The 19,064-nt window shown below is 43.9% G+C and overlaps 1 protein-coding gene across 6 annotated transcripts in view; it reads right to left on the reverse strand.

Annotated features, from left to right (window-relative positions):
• LOC309542859 (leukemia inhibitory factor receptor-like) overlaps positions 1 to 19,064 on the reverse strand; it is a 92,398-nt gene that overhangs the window by 37,466 nt on the left and 35,868 nt on the right. For all 6 annotated transcript variants that reach the window (XM_082241828.1, XM_082241831.1, XM_082241826.1 and 3 more), the window contains exons 2-7: positions 15,350 to 15,512; positions 8,847 to 8,970; positions 4,683 to 4,828; positions 2,348 to 2,511; positions 1,565 to 1,739; positions 729 to 992 (exon numbers count right to left, since the gene is read on the reverse strand). In XM_082241828.1, coding sequence (XP_082097954.1) covers positions 729 to 992; positions 1,565 to 1,739; positions 2,348 to 2,511; positions 4,683 to 4,828; positions 8,847 to 8,970; positions 15,350 to 15,434 — 958 coding nt within the window. In that variant the 5' untranslated portion in view covers positions 15,435 to 15,512. The remainder of the gene's footprint in view (positions 1 to 728; positions 993 to 1,564; positions 1,740 to 2,347; positions 2,512 to 4,682; positions 4,829 to 8,846; positions 8,971 to 15,349; positions 15,513 to 19,064) is intronic.

The raw sequence follows: 19,064 nt of genomic DNA on the forward strand, positions 1-19,064 counted from the left end.
ACTTCAAAGGGGAAACTAATATGAGATAGATTCATGACATGCAAAGCGAGATATGTCAAGCCTAGATTTGTTATCATTGTGATGATCATGGCGTACAGCTGATGAAAGCCCCAAATTAACAATCTCAGAAAATTAGAATATTCAATGAAATCAGCAAAACAGGGATTGTAAATTGAGCAAGATTGGACCTCTGAGAAGCAGAAGCACATCTCACTCTGCATGTCATGAGTTGATCTCATATATTAGTTTCACCATTCAAGTTGAATTCCTGAAACCAATGAACCTTCCCACGATATTCTAATTTTTCGAGTTTCACCTACCTGTATATCCAGGAGGATCCCCAAGTTATCCCCATGCTCCTTCAGAGGGAGTGAAACCCAATCCAGAACAGCTAAGCTTGCCCATCTCCCAGACACAAGAACCACCCCACCCAAAGAGTCTCCAGGATTCATGCAATTTATTGGGCCTTCTCCAATTCAACCACCAATCCAGAGCTTTCACAGCCTCTCCCAATTCAGACGTTACTTGCAGCTATCACCAGTGGCGTAGCGTGGGTTGTCAGCACCTGGGGCAAGGCAAGTAATTTGCGCCCCCTAACCCGTGGATTTGCGCCCCCTAACCCTAACCCCCAGATGTTGCGCCCGGTGCGGCCGGCCCCCCCTGCACCCCCACACTACGCCACTGGCTATCACTAGAGAAGCGACCATTCTGAAAGTTTATATACTTACAGCCAGCAAAGAGAACGCTTCCTTCATATTTAATCCCATCCAGTCGACAAACTACATTTTTGCCAGAACCCCCAGGTATGGCGTTTTGGACGTGGCCTGACACGCTCCAGTTGGAGAGTCGAGAGTAATTCAAGACCTGAATGTCATACGTCAGGTAGTCCAGGTGTTCTCCTTTCTTCCACACACAACAGAACGTCATATTGGAACCTACTGGCACCACTCTGTCTTGAGGAAACACTGCTCTGTAAGAGCCCGTATCATTCCCTAAAAACAGAAAGGAACAGGGATGACCACATCCTCTAGGTTATTTAAGTTCAGTTCAGCAGCAGCAGCAGAATGACATTTGTAGCCACAATCTCTCAGGAATTGTTCTGAGGTAAGCAGCAGGAACGAGAAGAAAGTGTGCCAGAAGACAGAGGAAGGAATTGTTTCCAATCAGCAGTTTTCAAACAACTGCATTCTTTGTCCTCGTTTTCTCTACAGATTGTGTGTTTGAGGAGTCGTTTCATTTCATCTCAGGAAAAGGGAATGGGTCCTTTGTCAATCAATACAGTAGCAAAAATATGGAGCGCCCCCCCCCCCAGCAAGATGTTCCGAAATACCCGGTCAGGCAAACAAATATTGCTTACCCATTTACATTGTGAAAAAGGAGGGCAATACACTCTCAAATCTGCAAGAGGAGGTCACCAGCCCTCGCCTGAGGGATGCTTGAGGGTTTTCACAGAATCATAGAAACATAACTTATTTTGCAGCACCCTTCATTCATTCAACACACCAATCATCCTGTGCATCGGGATCAGGACTCACAATTTTTGTTCCCATTTTGAGCATCTTACCGGGAATATTTGCGAGCTGGCTCCATTCACTCCACTTCTTGTCCCCAGGATATGTGTCCTCGCGGAAAAAACAGCGGATCTTGACATAGTGTGTGGTGCACTGAAAATCCAGGTCAGATTTCCAGCTCCACCGGAGGAGGCTGTCCTCACGAGTTAAGTTGGAGTGATAGGTCTCCTAAAGATGTAAAAGAAATGTCACTGTGTGCCTGTGTATATAGAAAACCTGCACATTTCAGCTTCCTATTTTTATTTTCAGATTAGGTTTAAGATTCTGGCTAATAAGCTGCAGATATTTACTTACTTATTTATTTAAACAATGTATATACTCAGTTTAATTACAATAACTTCTAAGCAGTGTATGAAAAAAGCTCTCAATTCAATGAAACTGAATTGAGCATGAATCTGACATGCTGTTTGGTGTGTTTCTCCACCCATATAAAGTAGGTTAGGCTGACAGGCCACAATTGTTCCAAGATCACCTAGTGAGTTTCGTGTGTGTGTGTGTGTGTGTGTGTGTGTGTGTGTGTGTGTAGAGAGAGAGAGAGAGAGAGATTTGAATCCAGATCTTCCTAGCCCATATCTGACATTAACCACAATCTCTACATATACAAAGAATGAATTCAAGCAATACAATTGGCACTTCATTTTTTGGAAAGCATTGGAATATAAAGTTGAGAAAAAGAGATAGGCCATCAGACACACACACACACACACACACACACACACAGAGAGAGAGAGAGAGAGAGAGAGAGAGAGAGAGAGAGAGAGAGATGGACCACGTACTAGTGCAACTTCTTCCATGGGATCTTTACGCAGGATCTGAATTTGCCAAGTAGCTTCCATCTCCATTGGAAAGGCTGAGCCGCCATCGTACCACTCCAGAGTCAATATGTCAGTTGAGAAGTTGGCAGTCAGGTTGTGAATCACTGGGGTGGGAGGGACAAAGGCTGTGTGGGGAAGAGAAAGGGACAGGAACCCAATTCAGAACTAATTTAGTGCCAATAACAGTCGCAGGAACACCACATAATTCCTGCTTCTCCTCCCCAATCTGAGTTTTAAAAAAATTATTTACATGAAACCTTTGTGCTTATTCATAAGGTTGGATTCCCTCAGCTGTTTTTCTACCACAAGGTAGAGTTCCACTTATTGTCCAGTGCGGAAAAACATGAATTCCCCCCGAAACTGTTTTGGTTTTTTTAAGGTTTCCTCAATGTGTATTTTTTCACAGTGTGCCTGACCCTTTACATGAGCCAGCTTGATGCAACTCTCAGAAGGAATGTATCAGCTGATGAGAGCAACTGAGGATATACCGTATTTTTTGCACCATAACACTCACTTTTTTCCTCCTAGAAAGTAAGGGGAAATGTCTGTGCGTGTTATGGAGGGAATGCCTACGGGTGGCATGCCTACGGATTTTCCTCCTCTAAAAACTACGTGCGTGTTATGGTCGGGTGCGTGTTATAGAGCGAAAAATACGGTACTTTAAAAGGGGGGGGGAGAAACCATGCACCAGGTGGATCTTCTGGTATAAAAATAAAGTAGATCTCACTAGTCTGAAGTTGGCCCATCCCTGCCCTACAGTAAGTTTCCTATTAAAAAGGGGCACAATCCAGGAGAAGTTTTAAGGACAGCTAAGTTCCACAGATTCCAACTGAAGGGAGTTAAGCACATGGTTGGCGACTATGGAATTTGCAGGTGCTCAGCTTTGGCCAGACTGCACTCAAAGAACACAATAGCCTCTTTCAGCTTAGATCTGCTATAAGTACCTCAAGGCAGGCAGCAGCGTCCACGCCATGCTCTTATATAGCAAGACCCTGAAAAACCTGTACTGTTGAACATTACAGCATTGTCAAACATTACTGTTTCAAAAGCTAGAAAGAGCAGTGGCGAAGAGAGAGCGCTTTATGCTCACACAATATTGGGCTACTTCCAAACATATAATTAGAGGCCAAATTGTTATGAAAGATGAGGTGCTTTTGTGGAAGATTACTGCCTGGCTGAATTCCAAGACAGAAAATCGCTTCTAGTTAATCCTACAACCTCTGTATTCTCAACATGGAGAACTCTCCCTTTCAATTTTTAAACAGAAATTGCAATATGGTTTTATGAGGGGCAAAGCCCCAAAGCGGACTATACTTCTGGGGATATGATGATTACATACAAACACACTCACACACTTTATGCTACGCATTGAAATCTGAGACCATCAAATTTTAAAACTCCAACATATAACTTTTTATGCAACACCCTAGGTCCTGAGTGACAGAAAGAGACTGAGAAAAGGCATGGCTGCACACTAATTTTGTATTTATTTATCAGATATGTATACCTGCCCATCAATAAACATTACCCGGGTTGTAACTTAACAAGCTTTGTAGCTTACAAGCAAAATATTACATCCACATCATTAAAAACCAATCAGAAGAAGGTTTTCTGCCATCTGTGTCAGACACAGCATAAAATAATTGTACAGTCTGGATGAATAAAAAGGTTGTCAGCTGGTGCCAAAAATATCACAGAGAAGACACACAGGAGAGCCTATCTGGGGAGGCTGCTCCAAAGCTGAGGCGCCACCACCAATGAGGCCCCCTCTGCTTGTTAGCCACCCTGCTTCACTTCACATGTGTATGAGTTAGAAGACCAGGAACAGTCACTTTCCATGTGGATAGAGAGGTCCAATGTGTCTGTTACATTTTTATATAGGCTCATGCCTGGTCCACACATCACAGTGAGCCAAAATATGGCTCCCACAGCTATAACAGTATTCATCATATTAACTAGGCCTGATAGAAATTGGGAGTCTAAACCTATAGATGGCCATAGATCCCCTATCCAAACACTAGGCCTTTAGGTGAAATATAGCCTCTACCTCATTGGTTGACCTACAGGGTGTATTGTAGATTTTCTGTTTAAAGGAAATATGGTTTAAAGGAAACTTCAGTGCTCTAACTTATTATAGGAGCTTGGAGCAAAGAGGAGGGATGAAAAGGCTCTGTGAGCTACTCAAAGGCTTGGATGTATCTTGACTTAATGATGAACTCAGATGTCATCAGCTGAACCAGCTTGTTAACAGTGTAGAAGAAAGGCCAGACTTTGTATAAAGACAGCGTAAGCTTACCAATATCCTTATCAGTCAGCTCAAATGTGTTTTCGGCTATCACTTTTCCAGACTGACTCACGGTGGATATCTTTATTTGATTAGAGGCAAATGAGATCAGTTTATCAATCTGCGCCGTTTTCTCCTTTGTTGTTAAGCAGGAAGTCCTGGAGGGGTGGGGAAAATTAAGATGAAATTAGTCACGTCACAACTCAGGTGGGGACAGGCTGCAATGAAGCGTTTTAGAAACATTCGTGGAAGACCAGCAAAATCAACAACAGAGTAGTCTGCAGGGCGCCATCCTCCCTCTCTTGGTATCTCCATATCAAAGCCTGCCAAAATAATAAAATAAAATAGTCATACCTCGGGATAAATATGCTTCAGGTTGAATGCGTTCGGGTTGCGCTCCGTGGTGCTGTAAAAATGATGTCAAACGCATGCGCGGAAGTGGCAAAACGCAACCCGTGCACTCGCTGTCGTGTCTTACCTTATGTTCAGGATGCGAACGGGGCTCCGGAATGGATCCCGTTCACATCCTGAGGTACCACTGTGAAATAAAATATATTATTCATACCCCACCCATCTGGGTGGCTCCCAACAAGAAGATTAAACAGAATAAAACATCAAACAATTTATAATTCAGAATTGAAACTTACTGTGTATGAGCAAACACCTTCACTACCCAAATTATGCACTTAGCGGTGTTAAAGCGAAAGTTTAAAATGTTTATGTGTGTTGTTGTAAATGTATGAACAAAGCAGAAATTGCATTTACGCGGCAAAATGTTCCAGCTGTCTCCTTCATTTGTTTTGCTTTTAAATCAGAGCAGCTAACGAGGGAAGAAGCCACAGAAAATTTTGCCACAGGAATAAAATCTGTGTTTATTTCATCACGGTGATTAACCAAATCCCAAAAGAGATCCAGGGAAAACTCATGCAAAATGCTGGGTGTGTGCACGTGTGAGTATTCGGACCCCCTGATCCCAAGTTATTCCCCCCCCACCCGTCATTGCTATCCCCATATCTGGGGATGGGAGCCATAGTTCAGGGTGCACAGCAAGGGATGGGCAAATCTCAATTGTTACTGCCTTGCTTCCACTTGTGGATGTCTTGAAGTGGGCCTTGCAGCCTTCTCATGCAGATTTTTTTAAGGAGAACTCCAGAGAAGTCCTTAAAAAATCTGCAGGGGGTGGGGGCGACTGTTAAGTTGTGGGTGAACATATCAGACGACACAGCGATTCTTCAAACAGCTCTTGTTTATTCACAAGCCAGGACAGAACCTAACTGAAGGGTTCAGTCAGCCTGCTTATATAGAGCTCCAGTACGTTACTGTAACAACCTTCTAAAACTATCCAATCCCTGAACGTCACTTTCAATCCCTTATTTGCATAACTATCTACAGTATCCCCCTACTGGCCCAGGGTGAGAACTTCAGTACATAACAACGACACACTAAAAAACAAAACAAATTGAGGTATATGTACAGCACCTTGTTCTCTTTCACTTGCTTGAACACTGCAGCTGTGACACACAATGTAAAAAAAAACATTTTTAAAATATTTGGAAAAAAGCAAAGGAAGCCATTTCACAGTTTCTTATGTAATTTTACATACAAAGGGCCTATTGTGGGTAGAAAATGTTGTAGTGCTGAAACATATCCTTTTTTTTGTACTGCTGAGGCTTTTTTAAAAGACATACAATTGCCCTTCATATATGTACAATTACACAGGGAGCTTCCTACACATTTTTCCCTTTTCCCTACACTATTTTTAAAAGCATTTAAACCAAAACCTCCAGGTGCTGTACTTTTGAGCTGCTCTTCAAGCAGTTTTACAGTGTTCCAGGAAGAAAAAAGAGCGAGCAATCCCTCAGTAAATATTTCACCTTATTCAGCTTGTAAATATTGCACTCGAAAAGTCCTCAGAAAGGGTTTATAGATCCTTTGGACTGAATCGCACACCCTTCCCATGGACTGGTTTGATAGCGTGAATAAAAATAATTGATTTTAAAACATAAATTGTTTATTTAAATTGACTTTTTTGGTTTAAATTGGATTTTTAAAATAAAATGCTTTCGAGGAAAAATGTTCCTAAAGATTGTTTTCCATTTAAATTACATTATAGTCCAAAGGAAATAAGGATTTGTTTTAAGTTTTTCATGTGTGCTAAAACTCAGTCTAAGTTTTTTTTAATAAAAAACCTGTTTAACCACATCAATTAACAAACATGTATACATATGCTATAATGTTATTGTTTTAGTTAAATAAATGGTTTAAATTGTTATTAAGGAAATGGTTATTTTTCTCCTTCCAGCAGAAAGTACGGAAGAAAAGTCGTCCAAATATAAACACTTAACTTATTAAACCTCACAATAATTTCATAATTATCTGTCTATGTATTTCTAATAGTATAACCAAATCAGTAATTTTTTATATAACTGTAAAAGCTACTCTGAAAATTTATTATTCCAAAAATGAAACCTTCATCTGGTTGTAAATATTAAGATTATACCAGCAATAATAAGTCCTTCTGTGAAAAAATTATTTAAATCAAGTCTTACTGGCTAGTGATTTAAATCAATTTGATTTAAATCAAATCCACCCTGTTTGATAGGACAAATGAGATGGGGTTTGCAGCAGACTCTGGCCTAGACTTTTCTTGTCATATCTAGATAAGAGCCCATACATGTGCATGTAAGAAAGTCCCAGATTCACCCCTCAACACGGGCTGCATATAGCCATTCAGCTCCTTGGCTCTCTTTTAGTTATGGCTCTGGTCCCAAAAGGTTCTGAGAACGGCTTACAAAAGATGCTGACAATAAAGTCATATTAAAACGTAGGAATGGAAATAACTTGGTGTCCATACGATGCCAGGAGTACTAAGTATTCCCTATACTTCACACCAAAGTTTCTCTTCCGCTGCTGTGATTGCTCTTCACCGCCATTCCCACCTGCTCAGTGTCATACAGTGGAACGAGTAGCGTGAGATTTAATCGGAACCAAGCCCTTATCTGACAAAGTCGGGCTGCTCGGCAACCGTGCTGTGGCTTGTTTGCTAAACACACTTGACCTTGCACTTGACTTGTCTCGACTTGGCCATTTTGTTGATAATGCAGAGGTATCCTCACATTGCCTTATTGCTGTTGCTTGGGTGAGTTTAGCCCGTGGATGGGGATGAAAGTTCTGGGAAAGGCCAAATGGATCTGTTCCAATGATCTTTATCTTTAGAAGTTTGCAGTGATGTTTTTCTAGAAAAAGAGGTCCCAGAACTCACCATGAACACCTCCCTTGTTCTTAGAATGACAATGGTGCTCACCTGAGAGATGCCAGAACTGGGGGGGGGGGGGAGCCCTGGATGTTTGTTCTTCCTGGTTGGCGCTTGGCCGGTTTTGAATATGTTTCCCAAGAGAAGGAATGGTTAAAACAGGTATGGGGAAACCCTAGCCTATAGGTCAGACTTGAACCAGCAGGCTATTCCTCACAAGCCATGCCCACCTTTTCCACAACTAACATCGTCTGCAGTAAGTCAAGACAGCACTGCTTTTCTATACAGTGGTACCTTGGGTTAAGTACTTAATTCATTCCAGAAGTCTGTTCTTAACCTGAAACTGTTCTTAACCTGAAGCACCACTTTAGCCAATGGGGCCTCCTGCTGCCGCTGCGCCGCCGGAGCACGGTTTTTGTTCTCATCCTGAAGCAAAGTTCTTAACCTGAAGCACTATTTCTGGGTTAGCAGCGTCTGTAACCTGAAGCATATGTAACCTGAAGCGTATGTAACCTGAGGTACCACTGTATGTTGCAGATTTGGGGGGTTGAGGCCTAAAGCCACCTCCGGGGTTCATGACAGTGATGAGATCCAAGTTGTGGATCTATAGTTCAGCTCTTCTCTACTCCAGCTTAGGCACACTGGAAGCTGCCTTATATTGAGTCAGACCATTAGGTCCATCTAGCTCAGGACTGTCTACACTGACTGGCAGCAGCCCTCCAAAATATCAGGCAAGAGTCTCTTCCAGGCCTACCTGGAGATTCTGGGGATTGAACATGAGACCTTCTGCTCACAAGGCAGAAGTTCCTCCACTGAGCTATGGCTCTTCCACCCTCCAGCTTACTAAACAATGACTACAAATTTCACCCAGGAACATAGCTTATAGGGCATCATGCCCAAGAAGGAAAGGAAGTCAGTGTTACCTGCCACTGTGACAGAAAGAATACTCCACTCCATGACTAGCTGTGGAGGCAGTTGTCCATGTGCAGATAACCGTTTTGAAGTCGTGTGTTACACATGTCAAATTCTGAGGCGTCTGTGACGGATCTGGAATTACAACACAAATGAGGTTGAACATGAATGTTACTGAACAGGATCATTATTATTTTTCCCCTATAGATAATTGAACATTAATGGAACAACAGAAGAAATCCATGCTCTGAAATCTGAAATAAAATCAAACTCAATCCGACATTCCTGTTTTCAAACACATTTTCCAACAGGAGGAAATGAAGGACAGTCTGAAACTTTAAAAAACATTTGCAGCTGTTTAGCAGTCTAGCCAGGATGCTCAAATATTCCAAACACATTTGAAGCATATTTACATCATGGACAAGCTGTTTGGATAGTCGTTCCCTGTCCTGGGGGAACCCTGCGAGCTGCAACTGTGAGGAGGGTCTAGTGATCCCTAAGTGATAATACTCCGCCCACTTGCCATATTCTTTTAGCTTCCAGCAGTGGCGTAGCATGGGTTGTCAGCACCCGGGGCAAGGCAAGTAATTTGCGCCCCCTAACCCGTGGATTTGCGCTCCCTAACCCGTGGATTTGCGCCCCCTAACCCTAACCCCCAGATGTTGCGCCCGGTGCGGCCGGGCCCCCCTGCACCCCCCACGCTACGCCACTGGCTTCCAGGATTCTTTGGGGAAAGCTGTAATAAAAAACAATTATTGAACAAGTAAACACAGTTCTAATTATTTTAGTGTCCAAAGTCATGGTGCTTTAAAGGAATTTGACTTGGGGGGGAATGGCCACACAAGTACAGAATTATTCCATGAAGGATTGGGCAATATATGGTTCCCACCCAAATTTCCAGCAACAACTGTGACTGGCTGTGTTCCAGACCTGGCTTCCTAACACCCTGTGTCACTGCCATTTACTGAGAAGGAGAGGGGCAAGCCAGTGGGGAACTTGGTGCAGTGCAGGTACAGAGCCTGAGCTAATCCAACCCTCCAGATACTACGTCAACACCATGCCAAACTCCATTTCCCCTCCCCTTTTCGGTAACTGGCAGCAACATGCACCACTGGGAAGCCTGGAAAGCAACATAGCCCAAACCATTCCTGCTGCTAAATTCAAGTGGATGGGAGGTTGGGGGGGGGGCTGGGGAAATAGGTAGCCAAAAAGAGGGGACGGGGGTGCCCCAATGTAGCAAAGCACCCCTGAGAAGATACCTCTGTTTTGGCCTGGAGAAGAGACTCCATCACATTCCTAGGCAGCTGATTTGTAACACCTGGTAGGCCTAGGCGATTGTCTCCTTCCAGTGTAAATCTCTGATCATCCTCCCTTATGTGTAAATTTGAAGTAAACAAAAGAACACTGGACTTCTTCTAGAGGTGTTAAGCCATGGTATGAGAACCCTAAATAGCACTTGTTACTTTTTCTCCTCCTCGTAATTACTAAGCAAGCAGTTCCAGCAGGCATGAGGCTCCCATCAGAAGAGTTCGAGAGACAGGTGGATTTCTTTCCCCCTTACTCACCTAGAAAGATGCATTTTTAAAAGCCATAGTTCAGTTGGTCAGAACATGGGGCTGACAATGCCATGGATGCTGGTTCAATCTCCGTAAGGGACAGCTGCATATTGCAGGGGGGTTGGACTAGATCAGCGGTTCTCAACCTGTGGGTTCCCAGATGTTAACTCCCATCATCCCTAGCTAGCAAGGCCAGAGCTCAGGGATGATGGAAATTGTAGTCCAACAACATCTGGGAACCCACAGGTTGAAAACCACTGGACTACATGATCCCCAGGGTCCCTTCCAACGCCACGATTTCAATTTAAACAAACTGTTGCTGACTGGCACCATTTTAAACCTTTAATGTCCATCCACTGCCAGGACTGCAAGCTTCTTGAGCATTTAAGGTGGCACTTTTCTCCTTACAAAAGCTTTGGGCCCCTTTAAAGAGGCCTTACTTTTCCCCTCACATGAACATTTCAATCTCTCTCTTCCATCCTTCGCTTTCCTTCACTCTGTCTCTGAACAGATCTCCATTCTACCACCAACAGTTTCCTAAGACTTCCAAATGTCCCCAGGGCTGAAAAGGGTTCGAAGTTGCTGCTTGGACTCTAAATACCAACCAACACTGGTAACTAATGGGGGGACGGGACAAGTTGCTATATTGTAGCAGAAGCCACAAACCACCAAGCCACAAACCGCAACCAAAAAGTAGAATAAAATACAGGAAGTATTTTACTATCGGCTTTATGTGAAATCTCATCTGTGTGCGCCAAAGTTCCTTTAAGTTTATCTAGAACTGAAACTTTCTTCAATTAAAGGAACCAATTGATATTTGTACCTTGCTTACGAAAAAGTACAGTGGTTAATTGAGCAGCTCTCAGCTCCCATTCTACATATAGCTCCAACCCAAATTAGTTCAGTATGGTTTTAATTGTTTTTAGAGTTTGTAGAAATGGTTTTGTTTCTAGAATTTGTTTGTGTCTGTATATAGAGATAGATATTAAGATTCTTGCTGCACATCACTTTGATGGCCTTGGGCTTTGAAGTGGTTTTAAATTTGCAAAATAAAACAAATAAAATGCATGTCACTATAGCGAGGAAGGCTTGTGACCTGCTGTCAATCTGATTTCTAAATTCTGACTTTGATCGTGTACACTCCATCAGCTTAAAACATAGCTGGGTATGGCATGATAAAAGTCTGTAATTTCATCAGGACATGTTATTTGTTGTTTACTGTTGTAATAATTGTGTTCTCAGAATTTATCTTCTGTACCATGAAAATAAATAACATTATAATTAATAGATAAATAAAACATAGCTGGGCTGTTCTTTTTCTCCATTGGGACTGAATCTGATTGAGGGGGGAAACTCATCAAAACACAGTATTCCATATGGATTGTGACCAACATTGTGTGCCCACTGCTTCCCAAACCAGAAATCAAAGCACAGTGGATGCAAAGTAAACAGGAGAATATTCACAGCCAATCAATGGACCCTTGGGCTCTTCCTCCATAAATATCATTATTTATATTTAAGCCAGGACTGGGACCAGTTAACCCTTCAAATATAGGATGCCTTCACATAGAGAATTGCCTTCTGTAAACTAGGCCACATGGAGACTTCTGACATGAAGCCAGGAAAACCATTTTGTTCAGTTTTGTTTAAGAGCTAAAAAAAGAGTGTCCTTTATACCCATGAGGACAGCTGCCTGATCTTTTCAATATGTTGCTACAGAATGCATTCACCAAGCATCTCAACCCAGGGAAACGGCTGGACAGGAATGTGTTTTGGCTTCTTGCGCCTTGTAAAATGCCTCATTCCTTTTAAACACAGCTAGAAGCTTGACTATAATCCAAGTGGTCAATCTTCAACTGCACTGAATAAAGTTTCATGGTTTGGGGGGGGGAGGCAGGCTGGGAGTAAAACAACTGAGGATGTACTGAAAGTTCACCTTGCTCCCCACGTAACTCAAAGGCTTTTCCCTTGCAACTTTTAGTTTTTTTAGTACTACAAAACAGAAATAAGATTTAAAAAAAACACTGTAGTGCAGTGGTACCTCGGGGTAAGAACTTAATTCGTTCCGGACGTCTGTTCTTAGCCTGAAACTGTTCTTAACCTGAGGTACCACTTTAGCTAATGGGGCCTCCTGCTGCTGCCATGCCACTGCCACGATTTCTGTTCTCATCCTGAAGCAAAGTTCTTAACCCGAGGTACTATTTCTGGGTTAGAGGAGTCTGTAACCTGAAGCGTCTGTAACCCAAGGTACCACTGTAGTTGGTTTCCTTTTTCTTGTTTTTTACTGTTGCTTATATTTTTTATTCATTACCCAGGTTTTCTTCATCTTCTATTGTATTTAATTGTATTGCCTAAATCTATAAACTAGCTAGGCCAGTGGTTTTCAACCAGTGTGCCATGGCATCCTGGGGTGCCTTGAATGATGGTCAGGGGTGCTGTGGACAACACTGGCCTCTGTCCCTCTTTCCTTCCCTCCCACCTCTGATGCCCTCTCGCATCTCTGCCTCCCAAAGGCTTGCACAGCTGTTTGTTGCAGCAGCCCTGGCTACATACTCCACAGGTGAATGGTGCCTCTGGCCAGGGGGTGCTGGTTGCCAGGAACTGAGGCGGCCTCAGAGTAAGCAAGCAAGCGGGTGAGGGAGCCCAGCCAGCCAGCCTACAGCCCTTGCTGTTGGGAATGGATAGACAAGTCCAGGGGGACTTGTCGGTCTTCTTTGGGGCAGTGTGAGGAGACACCTTTCTTTGGGGCAGGTGGAGCAGCTCAGAGACTCAGAGACCCAAGCAGAGTGCAGAGGAGAGGAGGCTGAGGAAACACTCCACAAGGGAGGGTGTTTGAAAAGGGTGAGAGGCCGCCAGCTCTGCAGGCAAGGAGTGACATAACTGGGCTCCCGAGCCCCACAGAGGTGCTGCAGAAAGAAGGTAATTGGTCAAGGGAGCCGTGGACTCAATAAGGTTGAAAACCTCTGAGCTAAGCAGTATCTCCAAGCTTAGAAGGAGCCAGGGCAATCTTAAGCATTTCCGGCACCGTGGTGCAAAGCTTCCCCACGTTTCCCAGTTTTTTAGGGAGGACGGTGTTGCCGATGGGGCTGGAGGAGGCGGGCAGTGGCTGGAGGGCGGCTCCTCCAGCAGGGAAGAGGCAGAGGCTGGACCCGGCACCTCTCGGCTCAGCTGGCCGCTTTGCACCGTGGTGGCCATGGCAGATGGAGGCTCTGGGTGCAGTGCTGCTTCGGCGCGGCATGGCATGGCAGAGGCGGGTGAGGGCGGCGAGCTGATGCCAGGAGGTGCCGTGTCCAGCCTCCGCCTCTCCCCTGTCACCCTCCAGAACTTGGTGCCCTGGTGCCCCACACCAGAAGGCTCTATGGGTAAGATGTCCCTGGAAGGAGCACATCTCCAGACTTCGGATGCTGGAGAAATAGGGGAGGTGAGGGCTGGACAGTATCAGCCAACTAAACATCTCACAGGACAGCATATGCAAACATTTTACATAAAAGGAAAACATGCACATTCCCCCAAAATGTAGGCTTTTCTTGATTTCTTAAAAAGTCTTCAGACTGGCAAGAGGAAGCAAAGACCTCTAATGTACAACTGACCACATCATTAGGTCTTAAAAATAATCCAAGGCACCACAATGAGTCACTACCAATTACACAGCTTCCCCACAATGACTTTTGATGTGCACAGTGCAATCCCAGTAAGGTAGTGAACTCGGTTGAACTCCTTTTCCTCCTGGCATTCAGTTGCTGTTGGTGCCACGAGGGGCACAGCAACCTTGGCAGCTGCCGTCCACTAAACCAGACACACAGAACATGCATGCATGCCCAAAAATCATTCAAGATGGAACTGGGCTTTCTGTAAGGTAAACTACACAAACCACATGAGAAGCCACAGGAGTGGAGGGTGATCTTGTGTTTGAATCATGCTTGCTGGTTTCCCACAAGTATCTGGTCTGCCAGGTTGCTGTCTTAGACGGGCCATTAGCCCAATCCAGCAGCCTTTTCTTAAGCAGATTTAAAGGTAAAGGGACCCCTGACCATTAGGTCCAGTCGCGGACGACTCTGGAGTTGCGGTGCTCATCTTGCTTTATTGGCCGAAGGAGCCGGTGTACAGCCATCATGTGGCCAGCATGACTAAGCCGCTTCTGGCGAACCAGAGCAGCGCACGGAAACTACATTTACTTTCCCACCGGAGCGGTACCTATTTATCTACTTGCACTTTGACGTGCTTTCGAACTGATAGGTTGGCAGGAGCAGGGACTGAGCAACGGGAGCTCACCCCGTCGTGGGGATTTGAAATACCGACCTTCGGATCAGCAAGCCCTAAGGCTCTGTGGTTTAGACCACAGTGCCACCCACAGATTTAGGGGACGGCAGATTTCATCTCAGGAGCTGCTGACTTGGCTGCCCCATTTGATGGGGTGAGGGGGGGGGGAAGGAGAGAAGGTGGTAGAGAGAAACCAACATGTCAGGGGAGCCATTTACCTTCTTAGCTTTCTGTACTTCATCTACATATCATTATAAGGTTATTGCAAATCTGCACTAAAAAAAAAAAAAATCTGGGCAAAGTATATCCAAAACATCTATATCCAAAAAAGATTACATGGAACTTGAAAATTAAGTGGCTTTACATTGATTTTCTTGTGCATTTATTTATTCAACTGGTGATACAGATCAAAAAGCTATCAAGGCTATACTGAATCTCTGCCCACCTAAAAGCCTCTCAACCACCTTCCCTACAACTCCCATTAAATTCTTGGCTCATAGCATTATCCACCCTCTTTCAATATAATCTTTACAGCCTTTTTTTTCTTTTCAAAGATAATCTTTATAGTCTTATGGCCTAGAACCTTGACTTTTGAAAACAAACAAGGAAAACCGAGATTCCTTCAGAACTGCAAACCCTACATTGCAGTGCATGTACAAAATGTAATGAGAGAGTCAGAGATATCAAATTATACCAACCTGTTTCCTGACACTGGGCCAATTGGTTCAGGACACACAAGTGCACTACTGCCAATAGACAGCAGGGAATTTGGTTAATCCACATTCTTCTACAATTCACTATGGAGATGGAGAATGGGTCACTTCAAGCAGCAAAGATCATCCTCTTTCACACAGACAGGCTCTAAAAATTGATAAGAGAGAGAATGAATTGTAGATATTCAGGGAACGTCACTAGTTTATATACCTGAAATATACACAATGCCAATGGATTGCACAATGCCTGTACAATTCTGGACAGCAGCCTATGGGGAGAAAAATGTTTAAAAGTAGGTATTGGAGCCTATTTCTGGCTGGAAGCCACCTCATAGGGAGAAACAACTTTAGACAAAGTCTGTTCCTTATTGTCTGCTCAGGAATTGTTTCTGCAGAAGCAGCAAGGCAAATTAGTACCAATTTAGCATAGGACGATGCTGTGTCAGGGTTATGGAGGTAGCTTCCCCACCCCCAAAGTGTTTTCATTTTAATCTTCTGTGATGCCTGATGGTTTGATGCCAAAAGAAAAAAGAAAAAGAAAAGAAGCTGAACTGAACAGAAATCATCTGGCATTACCAGAAGAAGTTTCCCATTATAAACCGAAAGCCAAAGCAGGCATAGATCTGTTACAAGACAGACAGACAGACAGACAGACAGACAGACAGACAGACAGACATAATAAATAAATAAATAAATAAATAAATAAATAAATAAATAATTTATACCCCGCCCTTCCCAGGATAAAAGCAGCATAAAATACAGTTTAAAAACATGAATAACAATAAAATTCAAAATTCAGCAATCAATTTAGAGGAAATAAGCATTAGATAATCCCCAGGGCTAGCTGGCTGAATTGGTCCTACTTGGGCCAGCGAGGAGGCCAGGGGAGAATTAGCTGTGGGGTCTCAGAGTGGGTAATCTTCATAAAAGGGGAGGGGGAGGGAAGAAAAGGGAAATAAAAGAATATAAATAAAAGAAATGCTGCTAAATTGGTTCAAACAGTTAGTGACCATATTGAAAAGGCATGGCCCTGAAGGAGTCCATTTATTAGAATGGGGAAGCTGGGAACCACAGGGAGGCAGAGCGCTCCTGTGCTGGGATCCTGCTTGCAGGTTTCCTACAGGTTGGCCACTGTGAGAAGCAGATGCTGGAACAAATGGGCCCATTGGCCCATACAGAATCATAGCATCACAACATTGTAGAATGGGAAGGGACCCTGAGGGTCATCAAGGCCAACCTGCTGCGATTCAGGAATCCCAACTAAAGCATCCATGCCAGGTGGCCATCTGCTTAAAATCCTCCAAAACACCCAAACACCCACACACAGAGGAAGCTGCAGCACTACAGACCAAGGCATAGGTCTGTAAGCCTGGCCCTGTCTCCTCTGACTAGTTTCCTCTTTCCAGATTCTCAAGTGGGATCTTTTCCAAGACTTCTTCCCACAGAGCCTCTGGCCTGATTCAGATGAGGGAAGATGCTCACAAGTATTGTGTGATCTCCCCGCCTCTTTTTCTCCCCACATCACCCCCCCCCGGTACAACAATTAACCCAGGAAAATTGTCATGCAACCATCCAAACTAGAAACTGGCATTGGCAAGATCAGAACAAGTCGGGATTTTAAAACAAGTTCAAACTGTCTAAGCCAGGCATCTCACGGAAGAGACCAGGGACTTTCCTCCAGTGTAGGAAGATGTCTTACACGGATTCAGACAACTGGTCTATCTGTATCCTAGGGCTAGTCTAGTCTAATTAGCAGCACTGTAAGGAAAAACAACAGAAGTAAAAGCATTCATTACAAGCACTGGTTGCAGTGGAGGGGCAGCTGGCTGCATCCTACTTTCTCCACTGTGTTTATTCTATTTTACAGTCATACCTTGGATCTCGAACGCCTTGGCTCCTGATCAAATCGGCTCCCTAACGATCGAAACCCGGAAGAGACTGTTCCGGTTTTCAAATGTTCTTTTGGAAGCCAAATGTCCGATGGGGCTTCCGATTGGCTTTAGGAAGCTCCTGCAGCCAATCAGAAGCTGCACTTTGGTTTCCGACCATTTTGGAAGTTGAACGGACTTCCAGAACGGACTCTGTCCGGCTTCCAAGGTATGACTGTATTTTCGTTTGAACTGAACAACACTTCTAAACCAGCGTTGAAAGAGAGCTAGGGCAAGTCAGCCTTTTGACATATTCAAACACCTCGCCAGGCTGTGCCCCTTTTCACAAACACCAAACATAGGGACATGTCTTATTCGGAGCCAGGTCCAGCGAGCTCAGTAATTGTCAACACAGGCTGGTACCATCTTTCCAGAGTTCCAGGCTGGAAGCCACTCCCAGTGTTTTCTGGAGATTCCAAGGATTAAATCTGGGACATTCTGCATGCAAGCTGTACCACTGAGCTACACCCTTCCCCAGAGAGACAACAGTTGGAAGGGGGCAGGAAGAAACCTAGCGCAGAACTGTGGCAGCTCCCTGGACCCATGTGGGAACAGGCAATTTCACCAGACAAATTCTTCATGATCCTCCTATTAACACCAAGGGGCAGGAAGGAAAACAGACACAACATAATTCTGAGGGAAGAAGGGTAAACATCTGTTCCAGCCACCCCACTGCCTCAGTCTAAATTCTCCCATGCTCTTGGTTTTAAAAAAGAAAACTAAATGCATCAGGCGATCCAATCCAGTACTTTCCACATCACATCTGCTTTGACCATCCTTTCTAAGATTGCACTATAGTGCATTATAAAATTTTATGCGCAGGGTATATGTTTACTTTTTAACACCATTGCCAGCAAAGCAAGTGCACTGTGGTTGGGTCTTCTGGGCCAAAGCATTTCTTTGCAATTAGTTGAATCAGTCTTTGGCTTCAAAGAGAGTCATCTGAGCAGAGGAATGAACATTATGCTATTTTTAAAAAGAACCACAGCTTCATAAAATTCAATTATTTGGCAGCACCTCCCATTTGACCACACTCATTTTAACCCAATGTCCCCTGCAAATTTTCCAAAAGCAAAGAACTCTGGACCTCCTGTTGCTCCTCAAGAAGACAACAAGAGTCTTTCTAAAGGCTAGAAAAAGGCCGAGGAATGTTTTGTCTTGCAGAGGAAAAAAATTGGTTATCAATATTTTTTACAAAGACTGCAGAAGGCAGCAGAAAGCAGCATTCAGCTGTGCAATAAATTTCACTCCTGTTCAAAGTCCATTGGGTATCATCAGCATGAACAAACACATAGCAGTGCCCTATTGTTCAGAACAAGATGCCCAAGGCCAGATGCATGTTTGACATGACCTGGAATTCTCCCTAAATTATGGAGAACTAGAGCTGTGTACACTCAATACCTTTAAAGCACTTTTGAAGCAAATTCTTTTCCTCAAGGAATTCTAGGCACTGTGGTTTACTATCATCATATGCTTCCTCTACATAATGTTAGTTCTCGCAATGGGAAGCAGCTCTCCAACCTATAAAGCAGAGAATTTCCCCCACCCTTGGGGCATGGAGAAACTGGAACCACCTGCACTTTTTTCAACACATGAAGTTGCTATAGCAAGTCAAACCACTGGACCACATAGCCTAGAGCTGTATTGTTCCAGCTGAGGGTTGACCTTCCAGTTCTTGGGACCAAAAAGCCCTTCCCAGTCCCCAAATTCAAAACTGTTAATGAGAGATGCTGGGGCCTGGGCTTTGGACATTTTGCAAAACATGCACTCCA

This window comes from Podarcis vaucheri (assembly GCF_965113315.1).
Source record: "Podarcis vaucheri genome assembly, chromosome: 11".
Taxonomy (NCBI): domain Eukaryota; kingdom Metazoa; phylum Chordata; class Lepidosauria; order Squamata; family Lacertidae; genus Podarcis; species Podarcis vaucheri.